This window comes from Perna viridis, chromosome 2 (genome assembly GCF_037379345.1).
Source record: "Perna viridis isolate PV_CMFRI_1.1 ecotype Kerala chromosome 2, ASM3737934v1, whole genome shotgun sequence".
Lineage (NCBI taxonomy): Eukaryota > Metazoa > Mollusca > Bivalvia > Mytilida > Mytilidae > Perna > Perna viridis.
Genome location: NC_142446.1, coordinates 4,556,012 through 4,574,701, shown reverse-complemented (window position 1 = coordinate 4,574,701; position 18,690 = coordinate 4,556,012). Strand labels below are relative to the sequence as shown.

The 18,690-nt window shown below is 32.3% G+C and overlaps 2 protein-coding genes across 4 annotated transcripts in view; one reads left to right on the top strand and one right to left on the bottom strand.

Moving 5' to 3' along the window:
• The window catches only part of LOC148623364 (equilibrative nucleoside transporter 3-like), a 31,339-nt gene extending 17,022 nt beyond the window's left edge, over positions 1–14,317 (bottom strand). The window contains exons 1-9 of one of the 3 annotated variants that reach the window (XM_088565185.1): positions 14,172–14,317; positions 9,206–9,297; positions 6,189–6,270; positions 5,337–5,497; positions 4,184–4,281; positions 3,306–3,356; positions 2,916–3,001; positions 2,618–2,764; positions 1,178–1,208 (exon numbers count right to left, since the gene is read on the bottom strand). In XM_088565185.1, coding sequence (XP_088421311.1) covers positions 1,178–1,208; positions 2,618–2,764; positions 2,916–3,001; positions 3,306–3,356; positions 4,184–4,281; positions 5,337–5,497; positions 6,189–6,270; positions 9,206–9,285 — 736 coding nt within the window. In that variant the 5' untranslated portion in view covers positions 9,286–9,297; positions 14,172–14,317. The remainder of the gene's footprint in view (positions 1–1,177; positions 1,209–2,617; positions 2,765–2,915; positions 3,002–3,305; positions 3,357–4,183; positions 4,282–5,336; positions 5,498–6,188; positions 6,271–9,205; positions 9,298–14,171) is intronic. The other 2 variants (XM_088565186.1, XM_088565187.1) reach the window with 2 other exon arrangements.
• A 16-nt stretch (positions 14,318–14,333) lies between these two features.
• The window catches only part of LOC148623363 (WD repeat-containing protein 43-like), a 33,971-nt gene continuing 29,614 nt past the window's right edge, over positions 14,334–18,690 (top strand). Inside the window, exon 1 of the mRNA XM_088565176.1 lies at positions 14,334–14,554. Within this exon, the coding sequence (XP_088421302.1) occupies positions 14,360–14,554 (195 nt within the window). The 5' untranslated portion in view covers positions 14,334–14,359. The remainder of the gene's footprint in view (positions 14,555–18,690) is intronic.

Sequence of the window (18,690 nt, the reverse complement as noted above, 5' to 3'; positions counted from 1 at the left end):
CTACCATGCTTTACTAAAAAATTGTTAGGTTTTTCATGTTAAATTTTTTGTTGTACTAAAAAGCTTTATTTCGATGTTTCGAATGTTTTGCAGACGTCAGAACATTGTAATCACAATAGAGGAAAGATATTTATATAATCTTGTGGTAGCCATAATGGCTGAGCTTACATTTTTTAATCTAAAGCTAAGTAAATGTGCCATCAACTGAATTCTTCATTTCAATAATAAGAAAATTTACAGTAGGAAAGACACAGTAGTCCTCCATTCCAGAGAATATTTAGTGACAATAATACACAGACATAATGAAGTAATCCTCCAATCTAGAGAAGTAATATTTTAGTGACAATGTTACAGGGACATAATGAAGTAGTCCTCCATTCCAGAGAAGTTATATTTTAGTGACAATGTTACAGATTTATAATGAAGTAGTCCTCCTTTCCAGAGAAGTTATATTTTAGTGACAATGTTACAGGTTTATAATGAAGTAATGTTTTAGTGACAATGTTACAGGGACATAATGAAGTAGTCCTTCATTCCAGAGAAGTTGTATTTTAGTGTCAATATTCCAGGTTTATAATGAAGTAGTCCTCCATTCCAGAGAAGCTATATTTTACTGACAATGTTCAAGTCAATTATGAAGAAGCTGATTCAGGCTTGGTTAAAATTATTTTGGTAAAAAGTTATCACCATTCCTGAGGTTTCTTTTGGGGGTAATAACCGTATAACCTAAATAAAATCTACTAGTTAATATCCGGCTTGTTGTCACTTACTATATACATTACATGTATTTATTTTATATTTTATATTAATAAACCTTAGTGACCAAACTCGCATCCAAACAACAAATTATGATACATACACACCATCAATTCATACTGATGCTTTTGTTGGACAATATGACTTGAGTTTAATTCAAAACTTCACAGTAATTTATTTTGCTACAAATAACATGTATATTGGTGTATAATCCACACCTCTATCTAGCATAAATATTTTTTTTGTCAATAAGATAGTATGCAAACTTTAAGTATATTTCATTCACAAATTAAAGTGTGATGAGTGATGATGGACACAAACACAATGATTCAATGATTCTGGGTATAAATCATCACAATTTGAGACAAAACCAATAACTAAAAGATGGATGAGCCTATGTTCCTTTATACAGAGTACTTACATTGTCTGACTAAATAAAATCGGGAAAATTCCTGCAAAAAATCACAAAACATTATCTATCTATCATAACTTGAAATAGATAAAAAATAAATTACACAAATTAAAGAAAGTCAATTCTATTTAATACCATGATTGGATTACATTAACTGCAATTAAATTGTACTGAGAATCTAGTAAAAACTCACAATGCTCCTTCAAAACTAAGGTGTGTTAAAAATCCTATTTTAAATATTTGGCTCATTTGCATATGCATTAAGTATTAACTAATATATCTCGCACACATAACAATAGTTCGGTAATATATGTCAGAATGCCCTGTGTTTACTCCATTGTATTATATTTGATTGATTTAGATGTGCAAATATCCCTCCAGAATATGACATAATAGTTCAGTATTCACTAAGGATGGTGATTAGTCAGGTAAATGTAACTATAGTTACTTGATTGAGTTGTTCAGTTGGGATAAAATTAACACATTTATTTTATGAAAAACAAAATCCCTCTCACAGTACATTGTATATGTGATACATTACTTTGTTTGCACTTCACTCTTTGAACTTAATTTTGGAATTTTGTTTGATATCTAAGACATTACATTCATAGTGTATCTGTTTTAAGGTTCCTGGCAGTTTTTAAAAAGGACAGGTAAATGCAGGTAAAATAAAATGATTTACAGGATGCAGCTTAATATGACCATATGTTGAACCCTGAACAATTGGGCCAGTATGGACACACCATTCAAGCTTGATACAGCTCAAAATTATGTTTAAGATAAAATATTTGACACAGGATAAGGATTTGACGAAAATCACAGTGGTCCCTTTTTGGCCCCTTATTCATAAATGGTCCCAGTCACAAACCACCAAATCCCTCCTAGCCTTCCTTGGGTCGCAGGCACCTAGTGAAATAATCTTTTTTTTTTAAATCAATTCACTTACAGTCAAATTGTAATCAAAATATAATTAAAATTCTTGTTTCTGGCTGCTTAATTCCTAAATGAATCAAGTCACAACTGTCACAGCCTTCCTTTTGGGATATGGATCCTTGTGGCACAATTTCAACGAGATTTATTTATTAATAGTCAAATCAATGTCCAGGCATAATGAAAAGCTCGTTTCTGGACCCTTTTAGGACCCTAATTCCTAAACGGTTGAAGTCATAACCCTTGAAATCAATACAAGCTTTTCTTGGTATGGCACCTAGCAGTTCAATTTCATAGAAATTCATTCATTTATACTCATATTACTGTACAGACACCAAAATGATTATGAATACCAGGTGGTGATGACAACACAAGACAGCATGACATCATTTAACAACCACAAGTTTTTGGTGGAAATTTCTAATCTTAGTTATGCATAGTAGTAACTATTGTGTATGTGTAATTTCAGTTCAAGTTAAACTACACCATCAACTTAAATATATCAAAGTCAATTCTTACATTACTGTATAGTGATATATATCCTAAAATAGTTATTAACGTCCACCCTGTTGCTATGAGAAAGAAAATAAAACCACTGTCAGTCACTTTTTCTCCAACAGCAATAGTAATGATGTTAGCTACAGCAGCAAATACACCACCAACTGCCTGAAACAAAATCATTTCTTTATGACATTAGAATTTCATGTTAAGGTGAGAACTAGTTTTCACTAATTTTATATATTGTGTTGTCATGCTTTGTTAAAATGTTCTGCAATATATTATAATAGATTAACTTCCTTAAAATTCTAAAGATTACCTGTCCACTCATACTGGCCTGCATGTATCTGTGAGGGAAAACTCCAGCAAGCCCAAATAGTGACGTGGTGAACACAGAGCTACATGCTGCAAAACATTTCAGAACTATCTTCAGCATTTTCGTACTATTTATGAAATAAAACCCCTTGAAATATGACATGTTTTCATATATATTAAAAATATTTAAATGAAAACATAAATTGTTGAAATTTTTTTGAATTATTCATATCATATTATGTTTCAATATCTGGACAAATTTCAGAGCCAATCACTAGTACAAGTATGTTAAATCATTTAATAGGGCTTTAGATTTTTTTTCAAGCTGATATGGATACTGATGATTTTTTTATGGATGTATTGTGAAGTGGAGCATGTATACTTAAGAACATACCATTTAAAATAACCACTGAAATAACTGTAAACCCATAAAATCCTGGCTGCCCTACAAAAAAAAAAAACATATACACATCACAGGTTTTTCCAACACAGTGGATACTGGGTTCACTTTGAAATCAAGTGACACCTAAGATGCTTAACCATGGCAACATAACTGATAAAGCTGACAACCTCATATTTCATTGGACATAAGTGATAGCAACTGTAAAGTTCAAGGCTCCATTAGGGGGGATTATGAATAACAATTTACATATCGAATAATTGGAAATAGCTTCCTCATTGATCCAATTAAATAAATGAAATACCAAACAAAGCAGAGTGATCACAAAGTTCACCAAATAAATTCTAAATCAGATTTTTGAATGAACAAAGCAAGAAAAATAAAGATAGTAAAGATAGAACTTGTCTTTTTTTCAATATTTTAACTACATTTATAGTACTGCATTTCAGACAAGAACATTTGACAAATCAAAAACTGATAATTATCAGCTGTCATGCTGAGCCTGATCTTTAAAATGTGCCAGCCCACAGACATAACAGACAAAATAAAGGGATGTCACCAACAAGACACTATATACTGACTCCAAGCCAACCAATCGTCATTCTATACACTAAATATTGCGTGATTGGCAAATAAACAGCGACAACTCATTTGAAAGGTTTTTGTGTAACTCTGCTGGGATTGAACCCACAACCACCCACACTTGGGGAAGTACCCTACTCTGAGACCATTCAGAGAAAAGTAAAAGTAAATGAGCACATGGATTTCAAACTAAAATTGACTACATGCATTCATGAACTATCTTGTCATTCTTTCTTGTGTGATTCCACTCAAGATAAATTGAAAGAACAGTACTTTATACATGTACTTACAACTATCCGTATTTTTATCTTTTGCTAATCCAGCAGTTAGTGTGAACATCATCAAAATAACCACTGTAGAGACTGTCATTCTGAACTTTAATGGTAATCTGAATTAAACAAATGACTGCCCTTCTAAACTTAATTTTTGTCAAATAACAGAGAGAGCTATAACAAGCTTGCAAGGTATGGGACCCCCTAATTCAATCTGCATACCAAATATTAAGTGACAGTGAATCACACTGGCTAAGGAAAGACAAAAATTGTGGCCCACATCATATATGTTTAAAAAATACTACTGTAAGTCTTTAAACAAGGAGAACTGAAATCAGAAAGAGCCATTGATAACCCCCAATTGTTTACAAAATATCAAGTTGTTGTGAATTGTAGTTCCAAAGAAAAATGTGAAAAAAAATTGACAGAGCTAAAACCATATTCCTTATCCCTTTCAGGGCATAGCCATGACAATCATACAGAAAGACAGATCAGTCAAAAACACCATGGGGAGGGGAATGTTTTACAATATAATGTAAGTGTAGTATTTTTCATGGTGTACCCTCCTTGGTTTAAAAGGCAACTCTCAAATGATACCTGGACCTGTGTCACCAAAAAATGTGTGTCAGGACATCTTTTTAATACATCATATTATAATATAATATTCATGAACACTATGCAGAGTTAAATAAAGTATGTACTGATGATGCCTTATACTTTTAATTCAATACGTAAAAATCAGACTAAATATGTGTCTTAATTCATCAATGCTAGGAGATCACAACTTCAATATATATATGAACACTATGCAAAGTTTTAAAAATATAGGTATCTTCTATGACACAAAGTGATGAATAATGGCTAAGCTGAACATGCTCAAAATATAAAAAGGAAAAAAATTATTAAATTTCTCCATAACAGGAGGTACATGTGCATAAACACTGTGCATAGTCTGAATAACACTGATTTCTTATTTTTGAGTTATAGATTACACAAAGCATGTACTCCCTAAGTGTGACAGACAGATGGAGTCAAGCTGCTACAAGACTTGATTTCACCACTGACGAAGCAGGCAAAAATCTTATCCTTCTATAGAACCATCAAATAAATATTATAAAAATGTTAACTTGGTAAAACTAAGGGACGGCAAAAATGACTATGTTTTACCTACCTTTGTGTACATAATGCTGTGACAAAGTTAAATACCAAGTTAGGGACCATAGATGCTACAGCAACAGAACTTTCAAATATCAGTTGGTATTCAGTCTGGAATCGTACATCTTTGTAATCTTTGTTAGGTACTGAGGTATTCCGAAGTTTAAATTCAAAATACTAAATTAAACAAAAAATTAAATGTTATCATACAGATAAGTCTTGTCTGTGGCCATGAATGCTATTATTCATTACTAGATTGATGGTGACAGTGTGACTAATTTTATATACTAAGTATAATATATAAAATCAATTCAAGCATTTGACACCATCAAAAGTGGACATATTCTTTAGGTATAGTTTATTATATATCTATATGAATATATATATTGACCTAGCATAATTATTTCATATCAAACTGACCTAATCAGAAACTTAACATGAAAATCTAAACCTGAAGGCCAGTAACACAATACTGGTGTCTAAGTCTGTTGCAGACAAGACATTAAACATGATAAAACAAGGTTTATACCAAACGTGTGACTCCGTAAATACTGAACCCTAAAGAGACACATACAATAAAAGGAGCAATCAGGAACCGGAACAGATCTGGTGGTGGACAGGCTTGTATGGGAAAATTGGTCTGAAAATTGTTTTTTTTGGCAATTTTTTGTCATTTTTGCCGGATGTAGGCTCCCCAGGGGAAAGACGGTGTAAAATTGTGGTTTCCTAAGTTAAAAAATAACATTGCCAGAACCTAAAAATGCGAAAAGAGCCCCATACCATATATACACAGTTACCGCATGTGAAGGAATAGTAAGTAACAAGTTAGCACACTAAAAGTTCTTAGAACATGAAAATTAAAACTCACATCTTTTGCTGTAATAAAGAAATTCCATGGCAATAAGGATCCTATTCCAAGGACATAAAATATTATGTACACAATATTCAGCCTATAAGAAAGAAGAAAAATCATCCAGTAATCATTATTAACTGCAAAAAATAACAGACCTCTAAGAAGCCACTGGTTCTAAACAGTGTTAAAGTTATCAAGTTCAAGTATTCATCATCATGATTCTTTACAATATGATTTCATATCAAAGAAGAAATCTTTCTTTTAATATCTCAATTAAAAAAGTGTTTAACAAAGGAGAAGGGACGTTAAGGACTCTTATTGGCCAAAAATACAACTGAAATTATATCTACAAGTGTTGAAAGTGTTAATTAAGAATTTGGAGACTTGAATCCTTAATAACTGAATCAACATAAGGATTTCTGGAAAACGTTCGCATTCAAAGGACAAAAGGATTGCTTGAAGTTTACAAAATTCAGTTAATTACCAGTATGTACATTTTTGGTCATTTTCACATCTGAATTTTGGCAAAGAAATAGTGTCCATATACAAAAAAAACAATATCATATTTAATGACTACATTCATTATTACACCATTTATCATATCTGAAAATATAAAGTAGTTTCTTGGATGTGGACATTGTTTTCTGAATGTAAATATGTCTAAAACAACAAAATTACAATTCTCAGCAGTTTTTGTTAAATGATGAATAATTGTAGCACAATTGTAACATTACAATTGAACTGAAGCCACAAAACATTCATTTTCCTAAAATCTATGTAAAATGTTATGTTTGGAACAAATTTCATGTAATTACAACAGATATTGATATTTTTGGGCCATAATCATGGTCAAATGCCCCTACACCAGTTGACCCCCCCCTCCCCCTCACCAAATCATCTTTTCTTACCCTTTCATATTCTATGTGATTTAGAGACAGTGGTTTATATATAACCTAAAACTGATAAAAAAAAAAGCAAAACAAATCAAAGTGGGTCAAGAAATAATTAAATCTTTATCATAAATAATTAACAGGTAGTAAACAAGACATCAAAATTTAAAAAGAACTGATAACTATTCATGTTCATGGACAGCAGTATCAAAATGTCACAGGGATTTCAATAGATCAAAATGAACACATGGCTCAATCTCTGGTTGGACAAATTTTCAGAAAATAAATTGCAAAAGAAAGTATGATTAGGTTGAATGAGACATATTTAATAGTAAAAGCTACAGCCTAGAAGAAATGAATAATCAACAATGGTAAATCTTTCTGTCTGTATTGTCTTAACTCAATTATCCTAAGGTCAAGTTCTCTCTTCCCTAGGCTTGACCATAAGTCCACACTCTAGAAAAGTTAAAATCACTGGCGGCTGTAGTCATTTTGTTGATACCATTAAACAAGTTCTTTATAAATTTACCACAAGAACTTAGACAGTTATACATCATTTTCGTCAAAATCTGTGACAGTAAAAAATCTTTTAGCGTTTTTGGGAGTTGATCCATCACCCTTTCAAAAAAGTTAAACAAATTGGATTGCTTTTCTGTGTCCGATAAATGCCAAGATTGTTAAGATATTTAAGATCATCTTACTCCCTCTCCAATCACAACGATCTTTGTCAAATTTGTATTCAACTCTTGATATTCTCTATATTTTATTAAATGAAAAGTTATCAAATATAATTCATTTATATAAAACAGTAGAAATCATTCATCTTGTTTGAATCTCATTGATTTTGCAATAGTGATTATCACCATTATGACAGATCCGAGATTTGTTTACACACGCGTTTCTCTCCCGACACATTATGTTTGTTTTTTGTTTGTTTGTTGGGGTTTAACGTCCGAGCAGCAATATTCCAGCTATATTCAGACGATCGACACATTATGACAACTTTACCAGACTACATTTGGACTATGCCAAGAGAACAGCTTAGGAGATCGAGTAATTTTTATGCTTACTTAAGTAACTGAAGCTTAAACATTATACTGTTATAATGAAAAAAACATTCAAGGATAGAATCAGGTAATAAATTGTATAAATACTAAAATTCCGATAAATATAACTTGAGTTCAAAGGTCAAGGTCATTTAACAGTCACTCTCACATTGGAAAGCCTATATTAAGCTGTGTCCCAGATAAGAAATGTGCCAAATAATACATGTACTGTATGCTTATGTTGAAGAATAAAGAAGCCTGAAGGTATAGCCCAGGCATGAATCTGCACAGACCAACAGACAGAGAGAGATTCCTTTACACCTCAATTAACTTTGCATCATCTCATGGTAATACAACCATGTGCCAAATATGGTATGAAATAATAAAAATTTAATAATTTTAACTTGAGTTCAAAGATCAAGGTCATTTAAAGGTCATGAATGTACTTGACATATTGTCTCATGATGATACACCCATGTGCCAAATATGTATACCTATGTCTTGGACAAATAAGTTCAACAAATAAAACACAAATCTGCACAGAGACTGACAGATAGACAGAGTAATTCCTATATACCCCTGAAATAATGTTCACAAGGGGTATAATGAAAAATAATATTCGAGGATTAGCTAGAATACCCCCATTAAATCATGATAAACCCATCACTTGAATTATCTCCTCTTGCAATGACCTGACATTATCTTCATTCATGTACATCTAAACCTACTTGTAATGGAGAGAGATGTGGACAGACAAAAGGTATTTATACATACACCAAACTTTGCATGCATAATTATTTGATGTTTGTATTACTTAGTAATCATGGTCATTTCTTTTTGTAATTGTTGAATTTCATTTTTCTTTATACTTTAGGGCAATCTAACAAAATTAAAAGTACTTCAATATATAATGATTTTTTTTTAAATACATGTTAACCTTCCTTCTGAAAAATAATGCAGCCTTCTTTTGAAGTTGACAATGGAACATTATTCATCAATTCATTACCAACAATTTTGCAAAGTGATAGCTTGTGTGCCCTATCACATCATTTTAATTCAGTCATATCTCTGACTTTTTATATTTGTATGAAAGTACCTATCTACAGGTGCCCTGGATGTTGTTACAGCTGTGACAGTTTCTGTATCTTCAGTTTCTGTATTATTTCTGTCATCCATATTCAAGACCTACTAAATGTTACAAAATTCATTTAAAGGTCAATCAAGCAAGTGATAAAATAGATTGAAAAAAAATAAAACTATAAAAAATAAAATATGGGTACAATGTGTATGTTTTGCATAACAATTTAGTATACTAATGTTCTGAATTTATAGAACTTATGCATGGTTTCTCAAGTAAGTAAATCTGTGTAAGGCCTTGAGAGTCTCAATACAGAGCAGGGACTTAAAATTACAAGAACAGGACTGAAAAGCAGTGGACTTGCATTTTTAGAAACTGGTCAAGATGTACTAAAGTGTCTATGGGTGGAGAAAATTATAAAATTTTTATGTATTCATGTACCAATGCTGTTAACAGAAAAAAAAATGATGTTACAGAGTAATTTCAAAACTCAGGGATTGTGGATAGATTTTTAGATATTAATACCATTTTGAGTAAAAACCCATACTAAACAGTTAGAGGATTGTATTTTTGAAAAGTTTGTATCAGACTGGAAAACTAGAATTTTATCTAAAAATGTTGATAAAAAGCTACGTACTTATAAATTTTTGAAAATAACCATGAAGCTGAACTTTACTTGATGAAAAATATCCCATATATAGATATGCGATAGCAAAAGTTCATTGTGATGTTGCCCCATTGAAAGATTGAAACAGGTAGATATGAAAATAAAAATGTTGATGATAGTGTGTTTTATATGTAGTACTTTAACTGAAGATGAAAACATGTATTATTATTGTGTCCACTGTATGCAGACCTACAATACAAACTGTTTACTGAAGCTTTAAAATATGTTGACAATTTTAATGTTTTATCTGATGATAAAAGATTTATCATTTTATTCAACAACTCAGTTTTATGATATGGTTGCCAAGACCTGCTTTAATATTTTGAATAGAAAGAAAACCCTTTTATATTCTTAAATATAACTGTATTTCACTGTGATAAATGTATGTATTCTTATAATTCTGGTCTCTCATAATTCTTAATAGAATGACACTTGTAATTTTAATTGTTGCTATTATAGTTGTATATTTGTCATGTTTTACATGTGGTGAGACTATAATAAAATAATGAACCCAAGTCTGAATCTTCATACAAAGTCTATGTAATGTACAAAAATTACTGTGCCTCCCCGCACTGTTCAGGCTGACGTAGAATGTACTCCCAAACAGTTAGAGTGGGGAAACGCTCTAGGACTCATATGGGGTCTGGGAATAGAGCAGCCCAGCCGCTAGTATTACATACTCTGACTGGGTTCTTTGGTTAGGTATCCAAAAGGCTAGACTCCGCTATACATGTACCTCTGAATATTTGTTTTTTTACTTTTACGAAATTTTTTTTGGATGAAAATTATATGCAGGTGAAATACATGTACATGTATTGGCTATACCAATTTTCTAATTGTATAAGTTATATTTTCCACTTGATTTCATGTGACCAGTTTAAGCCAGTTCTTTTCTGATACAGGGAAATGCGGTCCTTCAACATCAAGTCTTATTCCGAGAATGGTCTAGAGTTAAAGCCTCAAGTTATTCACATTGACTTCGGTAAAGCCGTGCACAATGCTGTCAGGTCAACATTTCCTAATACAAGCATTCAATGCATAAATCATATGTAAATTTCATATGCTTGAAGTTTAACCAGTATAAAGACCAGGGAGGTACAGTTAATTTTAAACATTGCATAGACTTTGTTAGGAGCGACCAGTCCCTGTAATATAAAGTCCCTGGTGACTTAACATAGCACAATAAACATAAAATGAGCTGGGAATATGCAATCATTTTCGTTCATTACTAACATTTGTCTATATGTATATTATAATGATATTATATCAGGGATAGCCCATGAAAGATAAATACATGTAGCTTATTTCCAATGGGGTACACAAGTAGTAATTAACATATAATAATACAAAAATAACAATAATTTACTACTATGAGCTCAATTAGATGTATATCATATTATAAATTCAACAAGGATAAGCATTTCGCAGTATGAAAAAAATTATTCATATAGTAAAAAACAGTTTATAAATCACATACATTTATGTTCAAACTTTAATTTTTCAAACAGATAATCTTTTACCCCTTTTTTAAAAACATTATGATATTTTTCAGTTCCTTAGGCAAGTTATTCAAATCTTTAATAGAATTGTTGTAAAATGTATTTGCTTCCATATCCTAAACAGGTGGTACAAAAAAGTTGTGCTGACTTGTGTTCTAAGACTCTTTAGACTTTTTAGACTAAGAGTGACTATCTCTAAGTTAAACAAAATTATTTTTCATATATACGATGGGCATTTATTGAACATAATTTTGTGAACATGGTAATGTTGTAATTGCTGCACCCTATTTTCAACATTTAAAACACAAATCTCTTGAAACACTGATCGAAAGTCTTAAAGTCGTATTGTCTTTTGTGCTACTTGAAGTTCATTTTTCAATGTTTTGTTTAAACCAGAAAACCCTGATGAACAGGAGTAGTCGAAATGACATGATAATTAAGGCCATACATAAAGTTTTTCTCGATTTTTCTGACAAACATTTTTTGTATCTGTATAAAAAACTGAGTCTTGCATTAACTTAACTATGTTATTCACAATTATCTCTCCAAATATGAATTGATCAATACATAGACCTAAATATTTAAACACTTTTTTTACATAAAATTGTAAGACCATTACATGAAGTTTTGAAATCTTTCACATTTTTTAATTTTCTTTTTGATCCAAATATTGTACAATCAGTTTTTCCAAGATGGAGAGATAATTCATTGTCCACACACCACTCACTGCATGATCTAAGTTCACTACCAAGTCTTGATGAAATAATATCAGTATCTTGCTGTGAAATAAAATCGTGCTATCATCAGCATATAAAAATAATTTACAGTCAGAGCTAATACTTGTTTTCATGTCATTTTCATAACATTAAAATGAAAGAGGTCCCAATATACTACCTTGTGGAACAACAAATTTTACATCAAGAAAATTAGACTCAATACCATTTATACCAACTTCTTGCTTTCTGTGGGTTAAATAAGATTCTAACCATTTGTAGAATCAATGCCCATAAGTTTAAGCTTTTTACAAAGTATGCTATGGTCGACCTCGTCAAATGCCTTCTGAAGATCTAACATCACCATGCCAGTATAGAGACCTTTTGCTGTTTTGTCTTTAATATGGTCTATTAGATCAAGGAGTTAATTATAGAAGGATTCACATCTCATAATTTTTATTGCAATATCTCGTGGCGAGATTTCAGAATAAGCACCACAGCTATTTGCAGCCAAAATTAGGTCATATAAAACATTGATATCACAAAAGCAGGGGAAGCTACAGCTATAAACATCCTTATATACACCCTAAGACCATTTTTTATCATAACAAATTTTATGATGATCCTTAGGATTTTAAAGAAACAGTTAGAATTTTAATTTAGGAGGGAATACCTTTCTCAAGGGCGTGACTGTGGCTGCCTTTTTTATATCAACAGTTGGTCAAATAAAAACGCTGATATTATGAAAGGATGGGAGGCAACAGCTAAAAAATTTCTTTTATACACCTTCAGACTAATTATGTTCAACTTAGAACAAATTTTATGATTTTCAGGTTTTGAGGAAGGAGGAAAAACTGTCCTCAAGGGAGTGACTCCGGCCGCCATTTTTTAAAAAGTCAATAGTAGGTCAAATAAAAATGTTAATATCAAGAAGGAAGGTGGAGCTATGGCTAAAACTCTCCTTATATACACCCTCAGACTATATTTGTTCAATTTGAAACTAATTATATGATGATCGTTTAAATAAGGAGTTTGAATTTTAAATGAGGGAAACTGCCCTTGAAGGCAGGGCTATGCAGTCAGGAGTCAAAACCAAGGCATATAAGAACGTTGATATCACAAATGCTGGGAAAGCTGCAGCTATAAAACTCCTTATATACACCCTCATCCTATTTCTGATCAATTTCAAACAAATTTTACGATGATTGATTGGGTTCAGAAAAAGGAGTTTGAATTTTAAATGAGGAGGGAAGACTGTCTTCTAAGGTGGGACCATGTTAAAAATTTTATAAGAGATTAAGGTCTGGAATCGAGGTATTGATAAAAAAAATATTGAAAAAGTCGGGAGGCAACTTGAGGTGGGATATTTTTATTTTTTTACGAAAAAAATCATCCATTATAAACAGGGCACGCTCAGCATCAACAAAATGCATTATGGGTAATCTCGCTATATATCACCCCACACAACATACTATTGAGAGATTCCAATCCTTGCTATATATATATAAATCCTTGATTAGATGAATTAGACAAGTATCAGTGGAATACTTTGACTGAAACCCTGATTGTAAATAATAGAGTAAATTATTTTTTAACTAAGTAATTTTCCAATTGGGTATAAACAGCTTTTTCAAAAATTTTAGAAACAACTGCCAAAATGCTCACTGGTCGGTAATTTTCATCTTCAAGTCGGCTACTTTTTTAGCAAATTTGACAAACTCTAGCAGATTTTAATTCATCAGGAACAATTCTACTGATAACTGACAAATTTCTTATATAAGTAACTTGTTTTGTCAGTTGCTCTATCTTCTGAAAAATAGATGGGATTCCATCACGTCCCGTAACTCTTTCAGTACAGAATTTTCAGTGACAGGTTCTAATTTCAAGTTAGGTTACTATGAAAAACCTTTTCATAAAATTTCTTTATTGCATCACAACTACAAGAGAAAATACCTTTTGCTGTTGGTAGCATCTTAATCAAAGATTCGGCTACACTAGTGAAAAGGCTATTGAAATAATTAACATGTGCAAGTATAGTATATATAGTAGATAATTGAATTCGTATTTTTCTATATCGAAAATAAAAGATAAAAATTATGTCATACTAAATTTCTCTTCTACTTAAGATGATATAGGGGGGATCTTCCACTAATTCTTTCCGCGAGGTTAACAGGTATGAACTTTCTTCTCTTTAATATCTCATCCAATTTCATCTGATCTGTCAGCTGAGCTTACTGTCGGAAGCGGAAATCAAATGCTTGTCGGACATGCGCAAATTCAAGCACGTGTTGAAATGGCAGTTTCAATTTCAACACCAATAGTCTTTTCTCCGAGTGGAGAGTATTGTATGATTTCGAGTCCTGATGGTGTTCTTAAACTGTGGGAAACATCGACCTCTAAATTAAGTCAACAGTATACCCCCAGTTCTCACCTGACAGCAACTTGTACTTGCTTGTCATGGGGTCCAAAGAAACACACCGACACATCTGTAAGTCTTCTTGATCTTAATTGTTACTGTTTAAAAGGAATTATTTACCTCCATTCATGGCTCGTTGCTATCGCTGTGAGGCCGGTTTCGCAGTTCAAGTGCATGTCTTGGTTTTCCAGTGTCAGTCTATGTGTGACACTTTCAATTATCGAAATATAAGATTAAGAATAATCAAGGAAACCAAGGTTATTAACGGTAATCAAAAGAATGTAATCCAGGGACAAAGACCAGACATGGAAAACAGACATTCACAACAAAGAACATAAAGTAACTAAAATCATACATACAATGTAACAAAAGTAAATGATCAATTCAGACTCAACTAAAAACTAGGAGCATGGACCAGGTGCACCGGTAGGGTAAGCGTCCTCTGCTTTTCTAGAAACACCCGCCGAGTTGCTCATAAAAAGTCAAGTCCGGGGTAGACGAACAAGAGAAGGAAAACTATTACCTGTTGAATAAATCAGTTCTCATGGTGCAGATGGATACACCATAACGATCCACAAGTTCATGATAATGACCATAAAACTTCTGTAGTGATGACTTCAGTCTTGTAGCAACATAACCTTGTTCCAGAAGCCTATTTGTTAGAGTTCTAGCGCGATACGAAAAGTCTTCGTAGTTTCGGCAAGCTCTGGCATAACGTACGAGTTGATATGAACACTCCATACGCAGGAGCCGAAGGGATGTTGCCACAGATGAAAGGAAAGTTGACAATTCTGAATGAAAAGTCATCACGTTCGTCGTAAAGTTTGGTCAATAGTTTTCCTTTACCATCGATTTCTTAGTGTAGGTCAAGATATGAGGCTGACTTCACAGTGTCAGTATCAGTTAATTCTTAATTTAAGCTGGGAGACCGTTCCATGAATGAATCACTTGTTAAAAATGTTTTTATGTCTTTCCCCAATTGGAACATTCTTGATATTATTTCATAATATGTGCTCTTGTTGAGACATTTGAAACCTTTATGATAGTGAAGTCATCTGACCCTGCAATCACCACCTCTTTTTTTAGTTGAATTTTGAGTGATGTGTTGGGTTGGAGTCAGAATGATGTACCATACAGTAAGTTTGAAAGGTAATGTGGTGTACTGCACAGGAATTGAATAGAATACAATCCCATTTCAGTGCCAATGATCCGACACAATCGCATCATTTTATTATTTTCAACCACCGAGCAGTCGTTTCAAACCCTCTTTGAAAGGAAGTAGTCAGAGTTATTTTTTTAGAATTGGAAAAATTGCTAAGAAGACCCTTACAGCACATGTGCGGATTAAGGTCACAAGAAGTCACATGCATATCAATTTATTTAGGTCGATTTTTTGTCTTGCAAGAAGTAAATATATAGACACCTATTTCAAGTATTTAACACATTTTATTTGTGGATATCAAATAAAGTTATACAGGAAAAGTACAATTTAGTTGAAATAATTCAAAGTTCAGGTATATTTCGACAGGAACACAGGGGTACAGATTAACTTTTTGAGGCCAGTAGCCACCTGGGCCACTAAAGTATAAAATCAATTAGCCCAGAAAAAAAGTTGGTAGCCCAGACTTTTTCAGACAAAATTTTGGTACGTAAAAATACTTGCTTGAGGGTATAAACCATTTGTTCATTGTTGAAGACTGCAACATCAAGATGCAGGACAGGAATAAAAGCCCAGTTCCTTGATATTTTTTTTTCACTGTATGGTGTGATTTGTTGTCACACCCACATTCACTCATTTACTACATAGCCTCCCTATTTATATGCATCATGGAAACCCTAAAATGTGCAGTTGGAAGTTAAAAATGTCCTTTTGATAATATATCTCTTTCAATGAATTAAAATTATACAACCAATTCATATAATTTCAAAACTTTAATACATAAAACAGTTAACTGTTAGAATATCCTAGAGATTAATTTTTGTTCAGGTTCTGAACAAATTAATCTCTAGAATATTCAAACAGTCTTGCAAAAACAGAATCCTTTTCTAAACCACTATCACACTCTGACATGTCTGTCTAACTTCATCAATACTGTAATGTTTCTAAATTGTCTGTAAATAGTTTTGTATAGCATGTATTTTATATATGTTATGTGTCTCTGTATCAAAAATGTGGTTTATGAGAATAAAGATTGTTGTTGACTCATAATCGCTATCATTCTAGCTTCTCACTCACTTCTACCCTTTATTCCTGATTCTCTACTACCTCTATCTCTTCTTCTGTCTGACTTGCTAACTCATTTTTTATATATTATGATAATTTTTTAAAAATTTACACACTTGGGTCTACAAATTTAAGACCTGTTAAAGTGACAGTAATGTCAAATTAATTGTGGAGTAGAATTCAGGGGCGAAACCAGGATTTTAGATTAGGGGAGAGGGGGCACATTAAAAATTTCGGCAAGCGGAGCAAGGCAAAAAAATTTTTGAGGTTAAATTTTGGAAATATTCTTCTAGAGTGGGTGCAGTGTAGATATCTTTTGTGGTAAAATTAGCAAGAAATTGAAGTTTCAAACTAAAACCGCCTAAATCTACCCCTGACAACCCATGCTTTGTATATTTTAGGGGGCACACATCCGCCTGTATCCACCCCTGGAATTTAATCTGTAGAAAATGATTGAATGTTCATAAATAGTGGTAGATCCAATCAAAATTCATTTTCTAATTGTCAAACCCAGATCAGCTGATTGCTCCTCAGAGATTATTAATCCGTCATATTGTACCCTTACTTGTTTAGACAGCAATTAACACCTTTTGTCAGATTAATGACTCTTTTAATGAAAGAAATGAGAATGAAACACAAATTAGGGGTTTGATTTTGGAGTTATTGAATAATTTTGACAAAATCAGGTTTTGTGTCAAATTTGACCTATAAATTGTGTTAGGTAAACAACAACAGTGGCCGCAAAGTTTTCTGGTTTTGAGAGGGTTAAAATCCTTTGCTTTAGATTAAACTCTAGATAATTCACTTTCTCTTCAGAATTTGAATATGATATTATGAAAAAAACTGCATCCATTGTCAAATTTACCTCAGAAATAAAGGTGTTGCATGTGATTAATACTTTGCTTAAAAGAAATAGATAGGCATGAACATAACAAGCTGTCCATTCCTTCTGAGTTCCTCGCTGTCTTATCAGATCATACATTATAAACCTATTGTTTCGCAAAATCAAAAGATGGCCAGATTTTGGTTGGATCTAATTTACAGATTGGCCATGTCCATTTTCTGAAAGACATTTAAGAGATAAAATATCTTTTTTTATTATTTTGGGCAACCAAAATAATTCAAATTTAACATTAGTTTTGAATGTCTGTGGCAATTTTTTAAAGGCTGATATTTCTATTTAAATTGTTAATAACATCCCACACTTCTTATACATTTGTATATCAGAGGGCCATAAACCAATTTTACTTGATCTGCTTCTAACCCCTCCCAAATATTTTTTTTTTCACACATCAACTACATGTACAATGTATACATGTATGTATGGATAAAGTGCTAAGGTCATAAATTGATAAAATCATGTGTTAAATTTAAACCACCAAAATGCCATACCTTATGTCAGGTTGGGGGTCTGAAGTAGAGAAGGTTTAATTTTCTGTCATAAATATTCTGATTTCAATTTTGAAAAAAAGGGGAAAAAAAGATATGTTTATTCACAAGATTGTACAAAATGGAAGTTAAATGCCTATAGTAAGATAGTGAAGATAGAAAACTGAACCATAAAATGAATATTTTCCATATAAGTTTTATGGCAACAAATATGATATACAGTAAAAACCAAAGACTCCTTCCAGTGCTTATATTTGAAAGTTGTATTTTGGTTTTTGAACTTGGTATATTTGGTATTCAAAAATGCTTCAGCCTGACTTGGATGCTTGCCAACCATGCAATTATATCCCATGAGAGGGCAAGAAGGGGAGAGGCAGGATTTAAAATAAATGAAATTTTTCATGCGGTAGTGTAATGTATGATTTCTTAGTCCTATGGGAGCAACTTAATGTTTCTAAATCGGGGACCAGCGAATTTTAAAAAAGGGGATGTGCACGCTAATTTTTCTAAAAATTCTGCATGAAACTAACAAAATTTTCCGAAATTTACCCCCTTTTACCCAAAGGCCATGTGAGCTATTGCCATCGCTTGGCGT